This window comes from Primulina eburnea, chromosome 3 (assembly GCF_022965805.1).
Source record: "Primulina eburnea isolate SZY01 chromosome 3, ASM2296580v1, whole genome shotgun sequence".
Lineage (NCBI taxonomy): Eukaryota > Viridiplantae > Streptophyta > Magnoliopsida > Lamiales > Gesneriaceae > Primulina > Primulina eburnea.
This window is the reverse complement of record NC_133103.1, coordinates 5508730-5531183: the sequence shown is the minus strand read 5'-3', so window position 1 is coordinate 5531183 and position 22454 is coordinate 5508730. Positions and strand designations below refer to the sequence as shown.

The following is a 22454-nucleotide window of genomic DNA, read 5'->3' as shown; positions in this document are numbered from 1 at the left end:
CGTTTCATGGATCATAATCTGTGAGACGTGTCAACTCTACCCATATTCACAATAAAAAGTAATACTCTTAGCATAAAAAGTAATATTTTTTCATGGGTGGCCCAAATAAGAGATCCGTCTCACAAATACGACCCGTGAGATCGTTTCACACAGGTTTTTGCCAATTGGTTAAATCTATTAGGTTTGATTATGAGTTTCAAAAATCGATTAAATCAATTAAACTGAAATAAGTACAAAAAAAAAAAAAAGGGAATAAAGCTTTACGTTCAATTTTATTTTTTATTGTATTGTGCTTATTTAGAAACTTCGATTTTGGGCCGCGTCTTCTTCACTACATCATTCTGTTCGTTGCCTTAACTTGCCTTTTTAATCTAAAAAACATATACATTAGGGTTCTGCAAGGGTTCCACGACACCATCACGTCGTCGGCTGCCATCTACTCCTCGCCACCACTTGTCGTTCCTTCGGTACGGTGGTTCAACTCTTTTCTCTTTCAGCCTCTGTAATTTTTTAAGTTATTTTACATTGTTTCTTTAAAAAATTCAATAGGAACAGTAATGACTAGAAAAGATAAATCTTCGAAAAGGAAATCTAGAGAGAAGGAGTCAGCTACTGCAAATGGAGTTGGTTCTGAGGCTATTCATTCTAAAGGTATGCTTTTAATTCAAGTTGTTTTTCCAATTTCTTTATACAGATAGTAATGTGTTATTCGCTGGTTCTGTTTCTGCATCCAAATAAAACTTGTACCGAAGTTTTTGTCTTGGATCTGGGGTATTTTATAATTGCGTTTCTGTGTTAAACACAGTGATTTAACAATACGAGGTCGAACTTATCCTGGGAACGCGCGAAAGAAAGAAATGCGATAGCTACGTGGATACTAAACATTTCGCTCTTGCTTTTTCAATTGCAATATTCTTTTTGAAAGCTTAAATTTTTTTTGCATATAATTCAACTAATATATGGGAGAAAAGACCTTGAATTTTCAGCTTTTGCTGTCTATTTTCAAGGAAATTTGTGCAGAGGCTCTGGCATTCCCTTTTCTATCATAGGCTCTAAAAAAGAGAAATTTTAGTGTTATTTCACTCCTTAGTCTTGAAAAAATGAACCGTGAGCCAATGTTAGTCTGATTCGAAATATAGTAGTTTTGGCCATTTTAAACCTGAAATTTCTTGGTTTTTAGAATTCCTCCATTTGAAAGGTAAAAGTATCGGTTGCAGGTGAAATTGTTCTAATAACATACTCAAAGTTTTGACTTGTGATATAGCTAGGGAATAAGTTGACCTCCTTTGACTTTCTTTTTATGTCTCAACATGTGCTGGTACAACCAGTGTCATTGAAAAAATTACATGAGTATGCAATTGGTTAATGCACTTCGGAGCATCGGTTTTTGTTCTTATGGATATAATCAATTGTGGAATGAAGAATCATTCATGATTTCCTTTCTTTCTCTTCTCTTTTGTGGCACTAGTTATTGGAGATAAAGATGGTGTGGTGGTGATGGATGACTTGAGTGAACCAACCATGGGTGAAAAACTCGCGAGCCTCAAGTTGGCTGAAGACGGTGAAGCCACTAATCAAGATTTTGTAGATATTATTTCTCGCACAAAGCCGCCGACTGTGGATTCAGTTTACATCTTACTCAAGCAAGCACTTCGTGCTGATGATCAAGCACTTCTTATAGATTGCTTAAAAAGACAGGATGAGAAGGTTCCATTAAGTGCAGTCTTTGTTTCTCATAGTTTTTTCTTGACACTATTTAGTCATGCACAACACTCTTTTTCTGTAATAGATTATGATGGATTATTCTGCTGCAGGTAATTTCAAATTCACTGTTGCCGTTGAATCCATCAGATGTCATTACGCTCGTACGGTCTCTCCTATCAATTGTTGGGTTGAGGTAAGGAAAACAAAGAAAATCCATAATCAGCATCAGATTGAAACTTGAGAATGAGCAGAATAAGAATTAACCTGGTGAAAAAGTATTGCTCGATAAATTTTTATTATATGCAAAAATGAGTCTGTCAAATCCTTGGATGTCTATACCTGATTTGTTCCTGAATGTCATCATCTGGCTATAACTTGCATGAACTGAATTTTAGTATATGAAATGTCGTATAGACAAAGTATCTATTAAACTCTGTAACTGATAATTAAAGTCTCATTAATTTATGGATTATATTTTCTCGCGCACATAATTTGATAGGGGTGCTGCTGTGTTGGCTTGTGGCTCTTCCATGGCTCCAAAATTTACTGCTTCTGCATGCTGCCAGTATAATTTCCCAGGAATCTTCTCTGGTAGCATTAAACTCGTTATATCAGGTCCGAATATAATTTCATAAAAAACTCTTTAATTGATATGAAAGTGTGAATGCTACTTGCGTAGCATGTTTGTTTCAGTCTGTAAATTTATGGATCTCAAATACCTCATTTCTCTTACAGGTTAATAAACTTGAAAACAATTAAATGAGTGATGCAAGTTCAACATGATTTTGTTGCATTGGATTCTGAGTAAATTTATTGCACTTGTTAATGGGCTTGCAGATTATAGAATCCCGAACCTCAGTATATGATCAGGCTCTTCAACTCTCAAGTTGCCTGGACATTCTTTATGCATCGGTAGGCACACACTTGCTGAATCATTGTAATTTTAGGACACACGGAAGTTTAGTAAGATCGCACTTTTTTAATTGTAGACTGTTGATGATGGAGAAGAAAATATCGATATGGTAACACCTGTTATATACGAGGACAATGATGACAGTGATAATGAGGGATCTCAAGATTCCATGGAAACAGAAAGTGTTCTAGATGGTGGAGAGCCTCAAGTATATAGTGATTTTAGTTACAATGAAGATACTGGCGCTATTAGCGATTGAAGCGAATATATTTTAGTCTGTATTAAATAATATCCGATCAATGTAAACTAGCCTACCTTGTCATTACTAAGGAGAAACTTAGAAAATTTTGTGGACTAAGGCCAAAAAAGAAGGATTTTGTTCTCGTTCTCTTTCTAGGAATTAAAACAGTATCTGGATGTCAGTGTGACATTATTGGCTCTTGAGTTTTCGTATGTTAGTTTCCTTGCTGAAAGTTGGAATTTATTTGTGTATTTAATACATCTTATAGTTTGGCTTAGATTTTTGCGTGCGCAAATCTAACTTCTAATCGGACCGTGAGTTTTGATTCGACCGTCCGTTTTAACTTTCTCGGATTTGGACGCAACTAAGTGAAATTTAATCAATGTAATTAAAGAACATGAAAAATAAATTCTTTGAATGATATGAATACAAGATTATATCACTAAGAATGGAAAAGAACATTTTTATAGTAAAGAAAAGTTGAAATATAAAATCTGACAACCGAAGGAACTATAGCAATGCTGGAAAAATAGAAGAAAAATGATTGAACTATAAACAAAAACTAGAAATTTTAATATTGAAACTAAAGTTTCAGATAGTAATTTCTCAAATTGAGTGTTGATAATGAATTCTTTTTCTTGTTTCTGCATTGATGCCCTTTTAAATGCTGGTTTCCTAAGTCGTTTTCTTAACTATTCAACTCCACACCCGAGTGCCGAAGGCTTCCCGAGTGCCCAACTCCACCATCTCGCCGCTACTTGCATTGTAACATCTTGAAAGTACGTAGTTGATCAATTCTTTGCCGTTTCTGTAGCCTTCTTGGGATTTAATTCACTGAGTCCCATCGTTAAAATTGTTAATGGATGAAATGATAAATATACGGGCCAAATTAATTTATAGGCCAAACACACAGTAATTTCAACCTAATTCAAACCAATGCAAGCACAGACGCACATGCAAACTACTTGACAATAATCGATTAATCTGTAAATCTACACACAAGATATCAAACATTTATACATAACATTCAAATTATATATCAACTTAATTATCAATTTTGAGAATTTATTTTGCCTTTGTTCTTTTGAGTTTTGACAGCATCAACAATGAACTTTACGATTTTTTCTCCATGCTTAGAGCTATTTGCTTCCCCATCTTTGTGGAAATATGCTCATTTTCTTTGGGAAGAACACTTCCCTGGTTAATCCATGATCCATACTTGCTGCTCTCTCCATTGTTAGGATTCATTTCGATGCCAAGCTCTCAATTTGATCCCACATACTTTTGCTTCTTTCTTTTGTTTTGGTAGATTTTGTTCATTTTTGGAGTACTGTACATGTATCTCAGTATGTTAGATGTGTCAAGAAATTTATAAAATAGGGTTTGGTAATATTTGAACTTTCACAGCGAATGAAGTCCTTCTATTTTTCCTTTAAAAACTGCATTAATTGTAATAGCAAATTTCTATAAGATTTCTCACAAGGAGAGCTCCCATTTAATCATATATATTTTACAAAATAATGTGGAAGCTCTTGCTGTAATTTATCATATATTTTTTAATTAATATCTGTTGTGTGGAAGTAATTCATTCCAATTTTCTTGTGTATGTTTCTGATGTAATTCCAAATGAAAAGGGTAAATGCCAACATTTGGCGTATGTGGGTGTGTATTAGTGCTTGCAAACAGTATTTTAATTAGTTTGTATAATCCATGCATGAAGACGTGAAAATTAAGCCCAAATCGACGTGATGAAGTCTTTATGGTTATTTTTAATATTTTATATATTTTTTTATTGAAAATATAAAGTAAAATAAGAAAAAAACTGTAATTTTGATATTATATATTTATTTATTTGTGATTTTGATCTTCTACATTATTTAATTTTGTTCTTAGATGTATTCATTGTAGGAGTACGGTAGTTGTTGGCACGACGATAAAGATAGCTTACCCAAATTGAAATTTGACAACATCGATGACAAAAATTGTAAAGATAGAAATATACAATACTAATATTATTTTACATTTTCCCCGATGTATGACTTATCCTAGCTAGCGTTTCATGGGCAACCCCTCAGATACATAAAACCTTGAAAACTATTTTCGTCACCATTGAGAAGGTTATAATTACATGTAATATGATATTGGAAGAGCTAACAACGTCCGATTTTGTAGTAATAATTGAAATGGGTACAAAAAAATTTTTAAAAATTGGTGACTTAAATTTAAAATTCGAAAGAAATTTAGTTAATTTCTTAGGAAAATTTGGATTTTTTAAAAAGTAAAGTTTTCAAACTTTTGACTAAGGTCGTGACAACCATATATGTGATGCGCGGTCAATATTTAAGTTAGGTCCCGTCTGTCTGAGTTGAAAGCTAATATTGCATATTCTTCTTGATATCATGAGAATAAAACGTCATGAATTTATCATTACATAATAAAATTCTAAATATATTTACTCACACACACACTATATATAAACATTACATTTATTAATTTCTATCAAGAACTATCACATTTGTAAAATGTGAGTAAAGCAATCTCTTCTTCTAAGAAACCCCATAGTATTTGCCGCAAAATAACAATTCACAAACATAAAAGTCAAAAGATGATTAGTAATTCAGCCGATCTCGTCCGACATTAAAAATATCCACAATGTTTAACGCCACATCAAACTTTTTTGGTGATAATTCATCATTTTCTCGTGCCACTACAAAATAAATTTTATTTTGAGATTTCAGAATTTTATAATCTTAAGCATGCACTATACTCGCTCGTCCCAAATTTTTAAACATAAATTATTGGTTTCAAAGTAGTAAAACCACTAATTAATACAGATTATAGTTAAACTGATCTTTAAGTGTTTGAATGCATTCAAGTGGTGAAACTACTCCAAAAATCAACTTTTCTACGTCAAAAGCGTCCTAATCAGAAGTTCACTTGCTTTAGCCGGATCGGATTTGCAGTAAGGTTTGTAGAGAATATTTATGTTCAACTTCATTAGCATATATTTTTCAGTTATCCTGTGGTTAAGAGATAAAATGTATATTTCATGATGAAACTATTAGTTGATCATAACTTATAATTTTTTTAGAATTAAACTTCACGCTCATATTTAATTCTCTGTATTTTTCCACCTGCAGGATGCACCGAGGCCACAGCAACTGTTTGAAGATTTCTCTTACAGAAATTTATGACATGTAATATTAATATCAGTTGCTTAATTCTATGGTATTCAAAATAATCTTCAATCAAATAATCTGCCATTAATTTCTTATGTACATTCACATAAATTTCACTCGTATGAATCCGAATTTCGATTTTCAAATGGCATATATCTTTGTCTTAAAAGGAATACGCTGTTAATGTGAAGATGGACGCCATTTTAATTTCGATCCGATCCTTTCAAAAATGTGCAATAAAAACTAAAAGCACCTTAAATAATCAACGTGCTTTATTATTAAATTTAAACTCGCTACATATATAGCTACAACTTAAACACAATTAAGTAATCATACAACCACAGATGACACATGCACATGCATATTATAATTATTCATATAACATTAAAATGCATTACATGTTAATTTTGAGGATTTATTTTGCCCTTGTTCTTGTAAGTTTTGACAGCATCAGCAGCAGACTTAACAGCGGTTCCTCCGTACTCCCCTAGTTTCTTCACCACCTTTGTGGAGACATTCTCCCTTTCTTTAGGGAAAACACTTCCCTGCTTCCCTGGTCCATACTTGCTACTCTCTCCATTGTTAGGATTCATTTCGACTCCTCTCGATTTGATCCCACAAATTTGGCTTTTTTCTTTTGATTTTGGTATATAGCTTGTGTTTGTTTTGGGGCACTGTCTCTGAATAAGCATGGTGTGAAGGTATTTATAGACAGTAGGCCAAGGGTTTGGTGCAGTTTGACCTCTCATGGTGAATGAAAGCATGAAACCGTAAATTTTTTTTAAAATATTTTAGTTGTAATTGCAAATTTCTGTGAGATTTCTCAGAAACAGAAAGCCCATTTTCTAATATTATTTCATGTTATTTTAAAACTAATAGGTATGATGTGGAATAATTAATTCGTATTTCTCGTGTACGTTTTTCTTGTGTGAATCCAAAAGGAGGATGTAAATGCCAACATTTAGCGTATGTGGGCGTGTGTTGTACGATTATTGCATGAAGACTGAAACTAATGAAGCTTTGAACACTTGAAAAGACCAGATTTTATTCAAGTCTCGCACAGGCACAGCGTATCCCGACTTAAATTAATTTCAGAGGACCGATAAAAACAAGTCAGATTGCCGCGTGGGAGAGGACTTTAGGATCATTCTTCTAATACTTAATTCGATTAAAAAAATTAATAATAGCGTTTGATTTAGTCTAGGTTTTATGATGAACCCTCGTTGAAACCTAGTAAACATGTTCCTTTACCAGACGTTAAAAAGACTATATATTACACCGTTACATCTAAAATAGGAAGAGCTAACAAAGTATTTGTCGCAATAATCGATTCGAAAAAAAAAATTTCTTGACTTAATTTTTTTCATCAACTTCATTAGTGGACGATATGTTGGCTCAGTTATAAGATCGTATACAAGTCTTGCTTGTGAGAAACTCGACCAGACGGTTCGTGCATGACTCAGTAATCAGGAAGAACATTCATTAAGTTCTTTGAATTCCGTGTGAGGTCACGGCTTATGCAATGTTCTACAAACGAAAAGTTCGTAATAACTTTTTTGAAATATTTGCAAACACTTTAAGCTAATACATTTTCTTGTTAATATCATAATGAGAATGAATGTGATAAAAAAATATATTCGAAGCTCCAACGAATTAATTTGTCCTGGCCTACTTGGCTTTGGGAGCTGACGATAACTGTTTTGTTCACAAATACTGCTAAAATTAAGTTTGAAATTTTTTATTGGATTAATGTTATTGTTATTGTTTAAGTGGATTTAGGCATTTAAAATGTGTAATAATAAATTCATCAGTTTGTTTAGACAACAATCCACTTGACATTAGATTTCAAATCTTAAATAATTATTTTTTGAGTTTTATGGTGAATTCAAATTCATATACTCATTTCAAATCATCCCCTTACTCTCTTAAATCCAAATCTTCGATTCAAATGTAACCAAAATAATTTGGTTATCCAACCGTCGGAAATTGTCCATACAAATTCATATGTTAGCTGTGTGACTGTCAAACATTTTGATTGTTTTTTTTTTTAAATAATGTTGGTAGTTTCAAACCTAATTTCCAGCCTTCATGCAGTAATTATACAAAAAGAAAAATTGAATTATAGATACATTTACACACACGTACATATACAGCATTATTTATATCTAGCAGAATCACATTTGAAGAAATCTTCTTGGAAACTGCTCATGACAAATTAAATTTTCTTGTATCTTGCACTGATCGGATCAATTTGCAGTTTCAGTATATTTTTTTTTTTATACTGAAGTGCTAATATAATGTGACATCCCATATATCAACAATGTCTGCTGCTACATCTGGAATTATCAGTGGCATATAATCATTTTTCGGTGACATATCAGCATTTCGATAAAAACGACTAAAATTGTGAAGGTTCAAATTTGTGGAATACGATAATTGATAACGAGAAAAAAAGATGAATGATTAAAATTATATGAGCGAATATGTAATTTTCCCTATCATAACCACACTTGCTTTAGCCGGATTTGCAGAAAAGTTCGATGCAAATTATATGCATGGTTAAGAGATAAAATGTATACATCATGGTGAAACTATTGGTTGATAATTTATAAATTTTAAAAATAAAACTCACGCTCATACATTAACTCTCGGTATTTTTGCACACGGGGCATGTGAAGACAGCAATTATTTGAAAATTTCTCTTACAAAAACTTATAACACGAGTGTTTATATTTTATTGCAATAATGTGGAAATTTAAAAACAAATTTTATGTTTTTCCAAAATTTGTATATGCATTCATGTCAGTAACTTCTATATTTGCATAAAATAATATTGAATCAAACGGCCATTACTTTCACATGTAAATTCACATAAATTTCACTCATATGTATGGCTCCACATATATTAAGAATTAATGCGGTTATATGCAATAGCCCCCACAATATTTAATTATGTTTGGAATCATATAACTAATTTTTATTTATATTCCAGTTCAAGAATATAATAATTAGGGAAAATTGTATTTTTGGTTCCATAGGATTGTCTCTTTGCAACATTGGTTCTCTATGATATGTTATCAATTTCAATTTTAGTTTTGAGAATTTATTTTGCTATTGTTTTTGTGAGTTTTGAAAGCATCTGCAGCAGCCTTGACAGCCTTTTCTCCATATTCAGCCGTTTTCTTCATCATCATTGTGGAAACATTCTCCCTTTCTTTAGGAAAAACACTCCCCTGTTTCCCAGATGCCGCATACTTGCTGCTCTCTCCATTGTTAGGATTCATTCCGACGTCCCTCGATTTTCTCCCACAATTTTTTTGCTTCTTTCTTTTGATTTTGGTAGCGGCTTGTATTTATTTTGGGGGTAGTGTGCAAGGTTTGAGGGGTATTTACAGAGAATTTAGTTTTTCTTTCCAACAAATAAATAAATAAATAAAATTGCGGGCATATTTAATTTCTCTGAGATTTCTCAGAAGGCAAGAGCCCATCTGTTCAAAATTTACAAATGTGGATGTCCTAGTTGGAATTTATTATCTTTGTAATTAATACCTATAATGTGGAAGTGGTTAGTTCGTATATTTCGTGTATTCTCCTTACGAATGAATGTACATTCCAACATCTCGTGCGCGTGTGTGTAAATGAGAATTTTGAAATCCATGCATTAAAGACTCAGCTTAGGTTTTTAAGTCTCTCAGCGTAACATGGCTTATAAATTAATTTGAGAGGGCCCTTCCAAACAACAGTCAATGTGGGGGAACCGTCCATAAAACTCTAAACTGTGATTCGTTAAAGAAACAAATTGTATCAACCTAGGTCTTTCAAGGCAGGGGAACCCTTCCGTTAAACCTAGAAAACTAATCCCATTACCGTTTACAAAGTTTTATTACATGTAACTTCCAGCTAACAAAGTTTTCGAGGTAAAACTAGAAATATGGCTCGTAAGAAAAAGTGTTGAGTACTGGATTATTTAATTTATAAGAACAAAAGAAAGATGGTTATGGATAACCAATGTTTTTTTGTAAAGCTTGTTTGTCAAAGTTAATTGACCCGCCATGAAGATTCGTGACTTTGTAACCAGGAAGAAATTTCATCAATTTTCTTGGAGAATTTCACTCATATTGAATCCAAACAACAAAATTTCAAAGTTTTGACGATGCCGGGTTGTGAGCACAATTACAATTTCGTGCATATCTATGTTGTAAAGGAGCGTCTGTTTATTAAGTTGATAGACAATACGTTTTCTTCTGAATATCATAATGAGAACAAAACAATTTACAAGAAATTAAAGTATTAAAAGCTCCGACGAATTTGAAGAGAATTTGTTTCATTCGCAATACATTAAAATCTAAATATTTGAATATCACATTACCCTTTAATTAATATCGTCATTCTTGTTTAATTAACAAATATTTAACAAACTATAAATTAATGCTTCCAGAAAATATTCTTAAACACAAGTCTGACTACAGATATCAATATTGATGATCGAGCGTAATTAACTCAAAGACTATTTTATTTTTTATTAAAAAAATAACCGTATGGTTGTGGTTTTTGGTCCAAGCTAGCTCTTGGAAATAATTATTTTTACTTTACATGTAATTTTTGTGACACCAAGATTTTTATTTTAAATTTTCGAATATTTATGGTTGAGAGATAAAATTCATATTCCTAGTGAAACTACACTTGGTGTGGAATGCGGATGATAAAATATTGATTGATATTCATCCTCATTTACTTTATCCAATGTTCCCTTCAAAGTTCCAGAAAAGATTAATGTTATATATATACCATTTTCTTTTATTAGGTCAACTATGCCGATACACGAGTTTATTTAACATGTAAAGCAAAAACTTGTGTGAGACGATCTCACAGGTCGTATTTTATGAGACGAGTCTTTATTTGGGTCATCCATGAAAAAGTATTACTTTTTAGTGTGAATATCGGTAGGGACGTTGATCCGTCTCACAAGAGACTTACTCAACATGTAAATGAAGTGGTCATGTAATTTAACGAGAGACGTGATTGATCTCTTCCTTTATTAGGATATTATCCAAATTATAGGATCATCATTGGTTCTCCATATTAATACTCCTTTTCCTTATGTGCATTGATGGGAATCCAGGTTTATGAAAGATTAGCGCACAGTTGGTTTTGTAGTCATAATCTGAATTTAATACGTTGATTTTCGTAGACATGTATCTTTCTCCCATTACATGAATCCAGTTTCCATTTAGTACAGGAAAAGCTACCATTTTTCTTAACCACATATTTACCGTTTGATCCAACAGCGATCTGTTAAACATGAACAAAGAAATTTTGAGACATTATTGACATGTAACAATATATTAGCTAGAGGCATTTTACTCACACTTTTTTCTCTCTTTAATTTGGTCGATTTTGGTGCTTTATGACGGAATGGGGCTTTTAATGTTGTAAACCATTCGATTTCATCAAAGAAAATAGAGGGATCGGTGATTAACTTCATTAAGTTCATCAAAAATATTATCCATTTGCATTTAATTAAGTAGGTGAAATATGATATTTTAGCTTAGAACATTATAAAATTACACGGGCTGTCTCCGCTCTCGAAACTAAACCGAGGAAATAATATTTTGTAGCCTCTCCGAAGCGAAGTGACAGATTAAGGTTTCTGGCCCAAGTTTTTTCAAATTAATTAATGAGAAAAATGATTTAACCAAATTAAATATTAGGTGATGTCTCTAATCAAATTAATCATTATATTGACAAAATGAACCAAATTAAATATTAGGTGATGATGCTATCTTTTCCGTCTAATAGTATTTCATGTATTTTATTTTCAATTTCTTCAAATATGTGGTTCACTTGAAAAAATTTCTATTTTAGCTTTGTGCGTGTTTTGGAATTTAATTCTGCAAAATTATTAAAGTTTGATTTCATCCAATAACTTGTATTTTTTTTTTTTTTGGATTTGGTCATTTTTTGTTAATCTAAAGTCACTAACTTATCAGAAATTGTTTTTTTGTTGGCACTGATGTTCCTCGCGTGACTCACACGACTTAAGAGAATAAAACATGTGTTACACATATTGAAAACTATCTAATTAAAAATCAAGGAAAACAAATTTTTTCTCTCATTTTGAAATATTATATATCATTTTTCTTTATTTTCTCCACTGTTTTTATTAGATGGATGTTAATGTATATAACATGATCGGCTTTGTTTTTGTTATATGAGTTACGTTGAAAAGTGTCGGTGTCAAATAACAATATTATATTAGTTTAATGGCTTCCGACGAAAAGAACAGACAAAAAAATTTAACTCAATGGATGAAAATAAAACTTTGATAGGTTAGACTACTACAAGTACTTACATGATAAAATTGCGATTTTCCCATTTATATTTTATCTTTTTTTCCGAAAAAAACTTCTTTGAACAGAATCTAGTCATGCTTGTGACACACATGAAAAGGATAACTTTTGGTTAGGTGCGAGGACTTTGTATTTTCGAAATTAAAAGCCATCTTCAAAATTCAGTTTGGATTAATTAAAAAATAAAAAAAAAATGAAACAATGCATGCCAAATATTTATTCAATTTGTGAATTTTGCATCACTTCTTCCATGAAACTTCCTGCAACCTTCGTCATATATTGGAACCATCGTTCTCATATAATACCCGTACGCGTAAGTACCTCAACTTAGAAAATATTACGTGCTGAATTATCTATAATATTTAATTTCATGGAAGTACAAACTCAAATTATATTCTCAAATTTCTCCTTTATATATAGCATGCTCTACGCACCCTTTTGCATGGATAATCGATTCTAACCACAAAATCCAAATTCGAAGTCCATTCATTTAATTATTTTTTTGTTGATTTGGTAATATATATGCAAAGTTATATGTATATATATTATATTCCAAAAAAATGTCTCCTCTGAATACAACTCACTTGCACCGAATCTTCAACAATCTCGATAAAAATGGAGATGGGCTCGTGAGCTTGGATGAACTAATGTGGCTGCTGGAGAAAATCAATGTGCCTGCCAAACGAGACGAGCTCGAGCTTCTGGTCGGCGAAAAGAGCTTGGACTACATCGATTTCTTGTTCTTTTACCAAACTTTGATAAAGGGAAACATGGTCCAAGAAAAAAGTTTGATCGAACATGAAGCTGACGACGTCTCGGAGATGGATCTTCGGAAGGCTTTTAAGGTATTCGATTTGAACGGGGATGGATTCATTTCTTGTGAGGAACTTCAAATTGCTTTGTCAAGATTAGGATTGTGGGATGAACGTTGTGGGCGAGATTGCAAGCGTATGATTGATGTGTACGATACGAATTCTGATGGATTTCTTGATTTCGAGGAGTTTAAGGATATGATGCTCCTGAAGGATGATCAGTCGTCCTAGATCATCAATGAAGCATCAATATTTCTTCAAATTTAAGATTTTGTGGCTTTTTTTTTTTGTAAATATTATATGTACGTGTGTATGTATGATGCTCCTGAAGCATGTATAATTTCTCGATGAACCCCTTGGCGGGGTGTGGGGGATTTCTAACTACTTTTTTTAAAGACGTGTGGGAAACATATAAAATTTAGAAATTTTGCATATTTCTTTGAAAAGTAATGAATTTATTAGAACGTAAAGTGGTAAGGATACATAACATGCATGGTGCAAGCTGAGGATTAGTTTTCGTAGGTTTTGAATTGTTTGAAGGATAAAGACAGACAGACCGACCTTTCTTAGCTTGCGTAGTCAAGTTTTCTTGGCATACGAAAGGATTTTAAAATTGATTTACATGAGAAAATTATACGATATCATTGGTTTCCTGGAAACAGAATGAGACCCATAAAAATCTCTTTCCCCGAAATCGAATGGTCCCTTGGTTTTCAATTTCATATAATAAATAAAACGAGTCAACCGTTTTCGGAAGAAGATATGCGGAGGTGAATTTTCGGTTTAAAATCTTGGAGTTGAAATAATTTCAAACATAATATTTTAACACAAACTCAATCAATTTTGTGATATATTTATATATTATATTTAATCACTAATTAAAATATTAATTTTTATGTCACAAATATTATTTTTTATGTTAAAAGTATTATTTTTTTATTGTAAATATGAACATGGTTGACTCGTCTCATTAATCTAGATCTGTCAGATCGTTTCACAAAAGACCTACTCATATTTTAAAAGATGGGGATGATTTTTGAATTTTTTCAAATAAATTATAATACATTGAATTTTTAATCTCTTGAGCAGTTTCACTATTTTTCTTCTTTTTGTATTATTGTTTTGGAAGCTTCAAAGTATTCTATCTTGCTAATCTAGTATTTTTACATTTTTTGATCCAACAAATTAAGGACGTGTGATATACTGATATTTCAGGAATATACTCGGTAAGGAAAACAAACCTGGACAATTAACAAATTTAGTCAGTTTTTTTATGAGACTGTCTTACATATATTTATTCGTGAGACGATCCATACTCATGTTTATAATAAAAAGTAATATTTTTTCATGAATGACCAAATAAAATATATATATAAAAAATTGACTCGTGGCCGTTTTTCATTACATTTTGTGTATATAAGTTATTACTTGCAAGCTCAAATTGCTTATCATTTCATTTTATACAAGGCAAAAATTTGTGTGAGACGGTCTCATGGGTCATATTTGTGAGACGAATCTCTTATTTGGGTCACTCATGAAAAAATATTACTTTTTATGCTAATAGTATTACTTTTTATCGTGAATATGGATAGGGTTGACTCATCTCACAGATTATGATCCGTGAGACGGTCTCACATGAGACTCACTCTTTATACCATTCCTAATTGGTGACTCGAGATGTCACGATCAACGAGTACAAACTTGAGCCTCCATATTTATCATGCTTCAAACATTTTGTCTAGTATTTTTTCTTTCATTAAAATTCACTATGCATTTTTCGGCCAATGGGATTTATCTTTTTAATAAAACAATGAAATACTGTTACTAACGGGCTGAGAATTTTATCTAAAGAGCGAAATTGAACAATGAAATCAAATATTTAATCGGAAAAATTAATTCATTTCCAGTGTCATTTATAGCATATAAATAGGCATTTAAATTTAATTGGCCCAAAATTTCACGCTAAATAAGCTTTTGAATCTAAAATTTCATTTGCTCCATGTTTGCTTACAATTCTTGTACATCGATAATCCTGCATCCCCTAAAACTAACCTATATATCTAACTTAAGGCTATGAAAAGGATAAGAAAACATAAAAGAAAACGAATATCTGCGGCAAGAGCATATATCACAAGCAAAACAAACCAAGGGGAACAGTCACGGCCCAAATCTAGCACAGGTCTGTTCCTAACGAGGCTCGGGTAGGCTCAATGAGCTTGATATGTGCTATTAGTGCATCTAGCTGAGTTATCATAATACAGTCATCTCGGGGCCATCATTGCTGATGTCCAAGCTAATGTAATCTGGGTATTCCCCCTCTTCGCAAACTATGTCATCCTCACCTATCTCAGAAAGCTTCTCACCAGTAGCCATACTGCATTCAGCAACATCAATGAGCCCTCCATCAAAGTATCGACCTCTCACAATCTTTTGCTCGATTACAGGTTTCTTTTCTATCTTCTTTTTAGGATGGTGAAGCTTGCACATAGATGATTGGGGACAGATACCCGTTGATTCAAAAGCAGGACAGACATAGGTGTGTTTCGTCCGGCACTGCAAGTTCGAAGAAATCATCCATTCACAAGATTAAAGATAAGTGCAGTAGTGTGCTTCATGACGTGTGTGATTTGGTGGAATCTTGCAAATTATAACTAAACCAGGTAACAGATGTTGCAGCTTCACCGATTATGGGCAGTAGACCACATCTCTTTGGTCACGAAATTGGCCACCTTACAGGATCAAGATTCAAGAGGCAACCTTTCTTTCAGGATCAACACACGACTCATCGTCAAGGATCAACATATCCCATCGTAGACCACATCTCTTTGGTCACGAAATTGGCCACCTTACAGGATCAAGATTCAAGAGGCAACCTTTCTTTCAGGATCAACACACAACTCATCGTCTGGGATCAACATATCCCATCGTTGAACAACAAAATTCACGATCAAAACCAAGAAGGGGATATGTTTAAAGAAGAAGCCGCTAAGATATCATTGCTTACAAACAGCGCACATGAAACCAGACAGTTCTAGATAGGAAACCAATGTGAAAAGAGCCTCCCGTGCACCAACAATTTTTTTCTCGGTGGTATAAAAAAGAAAATCACCTCACTTCAAAATATTCAATGAAGTTTCACTCTAATGGCGTGTGTGTTTTTGCATAATTTTTTTTTTACATTTTTGGGAAACCCAGAACAAAAACTGTAGCAAAAACCAGCCAACCTGTTACGTACACATGATCAAGATTCAAGAACTATGATGCAAGATTCATAACAGGGATGAGCAACAAAACCCATTTAGGTGTTTTGCAACTGGTCACGGGCTTAATTATAAGATTAAAACCCAGCACAAGCCATACACCTCATTCCCAACTGCACAGTAACCCCTGAGAAATCTTTTACATATTGAGGATTCGGGATTCACATTGACATGTCTATAGGGACAATTTTCATTAGAGCTAGAGCTAGAGCTAGAGCTAGAGCGTGAACCTGAAAAGGAAAAGCAGGAGAGCTTTATCCCCATGAAAATCAATTTGACACCCATAAAATACACCAAGACTCACCTTTCAGAAAGTAAGAGCAATCTGGCATTTTCTCAGGAATAACCTGTGTGAATGGATGCTGTCATCATGTGCATACAAGAGGAAAACTGAAGTTCCACATGCTGAGTAGCTCAAGACAAATAATACAATACCTTGTGAGTTAATTTGCAGTCACAGTCGGTGCATGAACCATTCAGAAATTTAGTGCAGACCACTATTTTAGAGGGATCATGGATATAAGGGCATTTTCAATCACTCTTGTTGCATTTTCCAAATCTAGTAAAAAACTGACAATATTTTCTCTTTCTAGCCAATCGCAATCTTGCAGTACGCACCATTACACGATTTGGTTTCTTTGGATCTCTGACCAGCTGGTTACCAGTACCAATTCGAACATATCTAAACATAGGTCGACACACTTGTTATTGTATAAACCATTTTTGCTTACACAGACATCATCTGTAGCTAAGATATCTTATTTTAGTTTTTAAAGCCACAACTTAAAATGATTCTTCAGCAGATTATAAGTTTCATACACATGAATATTGCCTTTGGGGAACTTACTCATCATTGCCAATAAGTAACCTCTTGGGTAGATAAATTTTTTTAAATTCTTCTCAGATTGGAGAACATCTGAAATTCTGAGAACTAAAATCAAAATCTTATAACTTGAAAGATAAATGCAAACAAATGATGATTTTTGGATTTTATATAACATTTTTAAAAAAAAAAAAAAAAGGCACAGAACACAGGAGGCTCAGATCTGTGAAGATTACTGGACAAATGGAATGCGACGCCGCCATGGCTGCAAACGCCGGTTGCTTATGAAGCCATCCGGGTCGCCCCGCCAAGATACGAGTCGGGTACTCCGTGCCCAGTTCACCAGCTCAGTAAATTTAAACAAAAATACTCTAGGAAATCGTCATAGCCTCTTCCATATCGACCATATCCTCCAAGGAAAAAGAACAAAAACGTAAACCCTAATCCCCAAACCCTATTCCAAGTGAACAGAAATCAGAAATCCATATCTTCGAATCCAAACGCGACCTAATTGTTTCATGATGATGATGATATATGTTTGTGTGTATATATATGCATGTGTGTACGTATTATTTCGATTCGCTACTTTCTTGTACGCCAGAAGGGCTGTTGGTTTTAGAAAAAAGGTGGAAAATTCATCGGCGAGCGGAGAGGGGCAACCACCCTTGAAGAAATCCCCATCTCTCCGTTGCCTCGTTTTCTTTGATTACTGAGCTAGTTGAGGAACTCAGAGCGCTGGGAGAGAGCATAAATATAGTACAACAATTCCCGATTTACCCTGGTTTTGATATTGGGATGGGGAAATTTCAGGGTAATTATGGACATTTAAATGCAGAAGTCATTCTACTACTATGGGCTAGATTGGTAATGTGAAGAGATTTAGTTATGGGCCGTTAGAAGGGTCCGTTTAAGGTTGAGCCCAGCATAAATTTTACAGAAAAATAAAAATAGGTGAATAAACAATTGTTACATTTTGGGAGGGAAATTAAAGGGTGCATTGTTCGGAAAATACTCTGCAAGACTTCGATTGAACATAGTATATAACAAGATTTATAAAATCAAATACATTAACTATTCGAAAATATCATGACATGTCATAAACATATCATAAATATATTATCATCGTATAATACTGAAATATCATCTAATGTATTTCGTGAATCACTGATCAATCTTTAATTTATAAACACGTATGGTAAGAGGCAGTGGAACTGTTAAATATCACCGCTTAGGGGGACCACATCATATCATTACTTTCAGAATTCCTATCCACTTGAGAATTAGAATTGTCCTAGTGCCTACAAATATACTTTTAGTTAAAAAAAATTATGTTCAGAAAGAATATGTGATATATTGAACAGTCAGATCGATTTGAAATTTAGTCTGAACACTCATAAGGAAGTGAACTAAATTGTGTGCTGTGAAGACCGTGTTTCGAGTTGTTTTGATACAGTTTCGGGATGAAAAATATAAACTCAGTTTTTCTCACATATAATGTACACAGTATTTTTGTGAAGACCATTTACGGGATTATAATTGTTGGATTGAACTGAAATTTGAACAACATATTGATAAAATCATGTGGTACATTATGAATGATGGAGATCAGATTCAATTCTTTTTATCGACGACAATAGGTCATGGACAGTGGCCTTCTACTTGCGGTTGAAACGCTCGAAATTTCAATTTTTTTTTGTTTAAAAATCTTTACTCTCGCACGAAAATTCAGAGTGCTATAGTGAGCATGTGACCAAAAAATTTGGGCGTGAATATCTTTCAACTTTGGAGGGTTATTTATAGATAGTCAAAAAATTTATTATGTTATCTCGAAAATATTCTCTCTCCAAAATTCAAATTCAAAATTTGAGTTTGGATTGTTGATGGTGATAAGCTAGATATGTTATCTAGAAATGTATTTTGAAAATATGTAGATATGTTTATCTCGAAAATGTGGAGATATTCTGATCACATCAATCCTTACTTCATTTTTCTTTTTTAGGATCTTCACTTTCAAAAGAACTTGCGTAATCTTTCTCCGATCCTTTAATCTTGAATCATATTTGGCAGACCAATCATCGTATATATACATGCAAACATTGCAATTCCAGAAGAACTTTCAAGTTCTTCGAAACTAAATGCTTTGCTGCCTTCCCGCCAAATAAAAAAAATGAGAATATCGTGAATGCAAGAGTTTCCGCTTGAGAATAAATGAAAACAAATAGGTATTAAAGGAAAGAGGATGGAAATGTTGTATGTATATTCCATGAGAAGATAGATTTTGGGAACGTTATTAAGGTACAAATGAACACGCATTGCGTTACGTTTCTCCAGCAAACAAAACGCACACGACATGGAAACAACTTACTTCTATCATAAACTATAACCCTTTTAAACTTTCCACACAACGTAAAGAGAGACAGCCTACCAAAGACTGCTTGCACTATAACCCTAATTATACTGCTTTCACTGCTTGGAACCTTGGCTCTTTAGGCAAGAACTTTTGTTCAGCATAAACAGACATATAGTCCCCGAACACGAACTTGGGATATTTGGCCGAATTCTCCACATTTAATTTCTTCTCCGCCAGCACCAATTCCTTCGCAGGTTCAATGGTGGCCTTATAAGATGGGTTGTAAAACGAGGCAATCGATCTCCTGTTCCCCTCCGGCAATGCCAAAACCCGATGCCAGACACTCTTGTACTTGCCATTGCTCAACACTTCAATCTGATCACCTGTGTTGATCACTATGGCGTTTTGGATCGGCTGCACGTCGATCCAAACCCCGTCTTTCAGGATTTGAAGGCCGTTCGCTACGTCGTCTTGGAAGAGTAAGATCACGCCTCCGGCATCTGTGTGGGCTCGGAGGCCGTTGACCTTATCTGGGTGTGGGCACGGTGGGTAGTGGCTCACCTTTGTCCCGAAAAAGGCCGAGTTCACCTCCTCCTCTTCTTCTCCACCGTTGAACGCCTTGTTGATGTACCCTTTTGGTAGGCCTAAGTTCTCGTCCATTGCTTCCATCACTTTGATCGCCAGTTTCTTCAATTCCGCTCGGTATTCCTTCATGGTTTCCCTGTTAATAGTAATATATTTAAAATTATTAACTCGAATCTTAAAAAAATTATTGAGTATTCCAAGAATAGCTTATGATCAACTATAACTTACTTGAAACCAGGTGTTTTTGAAGGCCATTCATCATGATTATCATCTGAGAGCAAGAACACATCCTCCCAATCAACCTTTTCTACTAAACTTTCATCACTTTTCTTCTCAACCAATTCCTTTAGCAGGTTCACCGGTTTCGAATTCTTGAAGCCGGGCTCTCTTTCAAACTCGTAACATTCAGAAGCAACCTTCTTCACCCTCTCCAGGAGATCCTCAGATATTCCATGGTTGATCAACTGTTCACAAGCGAAAGGAATTAATTTAATACTTCTCCATATCATGTATTGCATGAAACTAAGATGCTAGAATTCGAGTTAAAGAAATGAAAGTACCTGAAAGAATCCCCAGTCTTGACAGCAATTGGCAATTTGAGCCAAGGTTTTGGATCTCTCATCTCCATTGAGTTTTGAGAAATCAATTACAGGTATCGCCATAGAAAAATTAAGAATATGTAGCAAAATAAGAACACCGAATAATAGATCTACAAATTTTGCAGTTATGCTCTAAAATTAGCGTTCCATTAGAGGTCTATTTATACACGAAATGAAGAGCTATCGTTTATTCCTCATGGGGCATGGCATCTTTAATTAATGTCAACGCTAGTTATTTGTTGAGTAGGTCTCTTGTGAGACGGTCTCACGAATCTTTATCTTTGAGACGAATCAACCCTACCGATATTTACAATAAAAAATAATACTCTTAGCATAAAAAATAAAAAATTTTCATGGATGATCCAAATAAAATATATGTTTCACAAAATACGACCTATGAGACCTTCTCACACAAATTTTTGCCTTACTTGTTTCACTCATATATCTAGAGCACGTCTGTGGTACGTATAATTAAATATATTAATTATTATTAACAATTAAAAAGAATGTTTTGTTCAATTTTTTTTTTTTACATATTGGACTTATTACTTATGTGAATTTTTTCTACAAGTCGTGAAAACAAACTAGTTTTATTTTTGTTGATTAATGTTGAGAAATAACTTCAATGAGCTATCTGGTATTTTTTTATCCAATAAATTTTTTTGTTATAATATTTTGTTAAAGAACAAGAGGATTTCTTGTGTCCACATACGTAACGATAACAAAATTATTTGATTTTTATTGCTCTTCGTGTAATAATATTTTTAATGAAGAGGTTTGATATATTTTTGGCATTATTCAACTGCAACTTACATACGGAAGAAAATATATCAAAGTTATTTTTGGTATTTTACACTTTTTTTTTCGCGATCTTCTCCGAATTAACACGTTAAAAAGTATATTGATCGTGTTCTATTTCAATATCCGGATATTTGACCGGTAAATATCTAGCTAGGTGACAACGCGTATTATTCTGTCCTGTATATAACGAAAAAGATAAATTGATAAATAAATATAAAGTGTCAACAACATTAAAATATTAACCTATCAACCTCCTTCAATGTACGTATCTTTACGTGCTAAAATGATATTTTATGTCCTAAATCACGCAACATGACACCAAATATGTGGTTGAATATATTTAAGTACAACGTATTCATAATTTTTGCTATAAAGCTCAACCGTAAATCATGTATTAGATTAGATTCAATGCAAAAAATCTTATGAAACCATCTCATTTTCAACTTTGTGAGACGAATATTCAAACCGACCCCATCCAACTTATTAAAATATTATTTTTTATATACAAAGTATTATTTTCCACTGTAAAAGTATAATTGTTTTGTTGGTTATGTTATAAAAAATTATATATGCTAACTTGAGTAACAAATATTATTTTTACGTCAAATATATATCAAGTGACAAGTAATATATATTGATTTAAGTAAAAAAAATATTATTTTTTCTAGTAGATATAAATTGGATCGACCGGTTTAAATTGATGAGATAATTAAAAAGAAAGCATATAAAAATTATTGAATTTTTCTTGAGCTCAAAATATATAAGATATAAAGAATGAATTCAAATATTCCAGCACCCAGTGTGTAAATTTAAATATGTCGTTTCAAATTTTTTTAT

The 22454-nt window shown here is 33.2% G+C and overlaps 4 protein-coding genes across 6 annotated transcripts; 2 read left to right on the top strand and 2 right to left on the bottom strand.

The window, feature by feature from the left end:
- Positions 1-328: 328 nt before the first annotated feature.
- Positions 329-3114, top strand: LOC140828085 (uncharacterized). 3 transcript variants are annotated; one of them, XM_073191063.1, is made up of 7 exons: positions 329-467; positions 550-651; positions 1469-1707; positions 1815-1897; positions 2204-2319; positions 2542-2616; positions 2694-3114. In XM_073191063.1, exons 2-6 carry the CDS (start codon positions 558-560, stop codon positions 2568-2570), a joined length of 561 nt encoding a protein of 186 aa, XP_073047164.1. In that variant the 5' UTR covers positions 329-467; positions 550-557; the 3' UTR covers positions 2571-2616; positions 2694-3114. The 3 variants fall into 3 exon arrangements, 2 of the variants coding, with proteins under 2 accessions (XP_073047164.1, XP_073047163.1); XM_073191062.1 differs by having other exon boundaries at positions 339-467; positions 556-651; XR_012117111.1 differs by lacking the exon at positions 2204-2319.
- Positions 3115-12807: 9693 nt separating this feature from the next.
- Positions 12808-13619, top strand: LOC140828084 (probable calcium-binding protein CML44). Its single transcript, XM_073191061.1, has one exon. It carries the CDS (start codon positions 12948-12950, stop codon positions 13428-13430), a length of 483 nt encoding a protein of 160 aa, XP_073047162.1. The 5' UTR covers positions 12808-12947; the 3' UTR covers positions 13431-13619.
- A 1547-nt stretch (positions 13620-15166) lies between these two features.
- LOC140828679 (zinc finger CCCH domain-containing protein 7-like) lies at positions 15167-18031 on the bottom strand. The gene is given in 7 exon segments (XM_073191604.1): positions 15167-15752; positions 16562-16689; positions 16764-16806; positions 16895-17141; positions 17307-17355; positions 17672-17736; positions 17946-18031. Coding segments are annotated over 7 exon segments (921 nt in total). The 3' UTR covers positions 15167-15449.
- Positions 18032-19507: 1476 nt separating this feature from the next.
- On the bottom strand, positions 19508-20932 carry LOC140828083 (1-aminocyclopropane-1-carboxylate oxidase 5-like). Its single transcript, XM_073191060.1, has 3 exons — positions 20778-20932; positions 20446-20681; positions 19508-20353 (listed from the first exon to the last, which is right to left on the bottom strand). Exons 1-3 carry the CDS (start codon positions 20877-20879, stop codon positions 19735-19737), a joined length of 957 nt encoding a protein of 318 aa, XP_073047161.1. The 5' UTR covers positions 20880-20932; the 3' UTR covers positions 19508-19734.
- Between the last annotated feature and the right edge of the window lie 1522 nt (positions 20933-22454).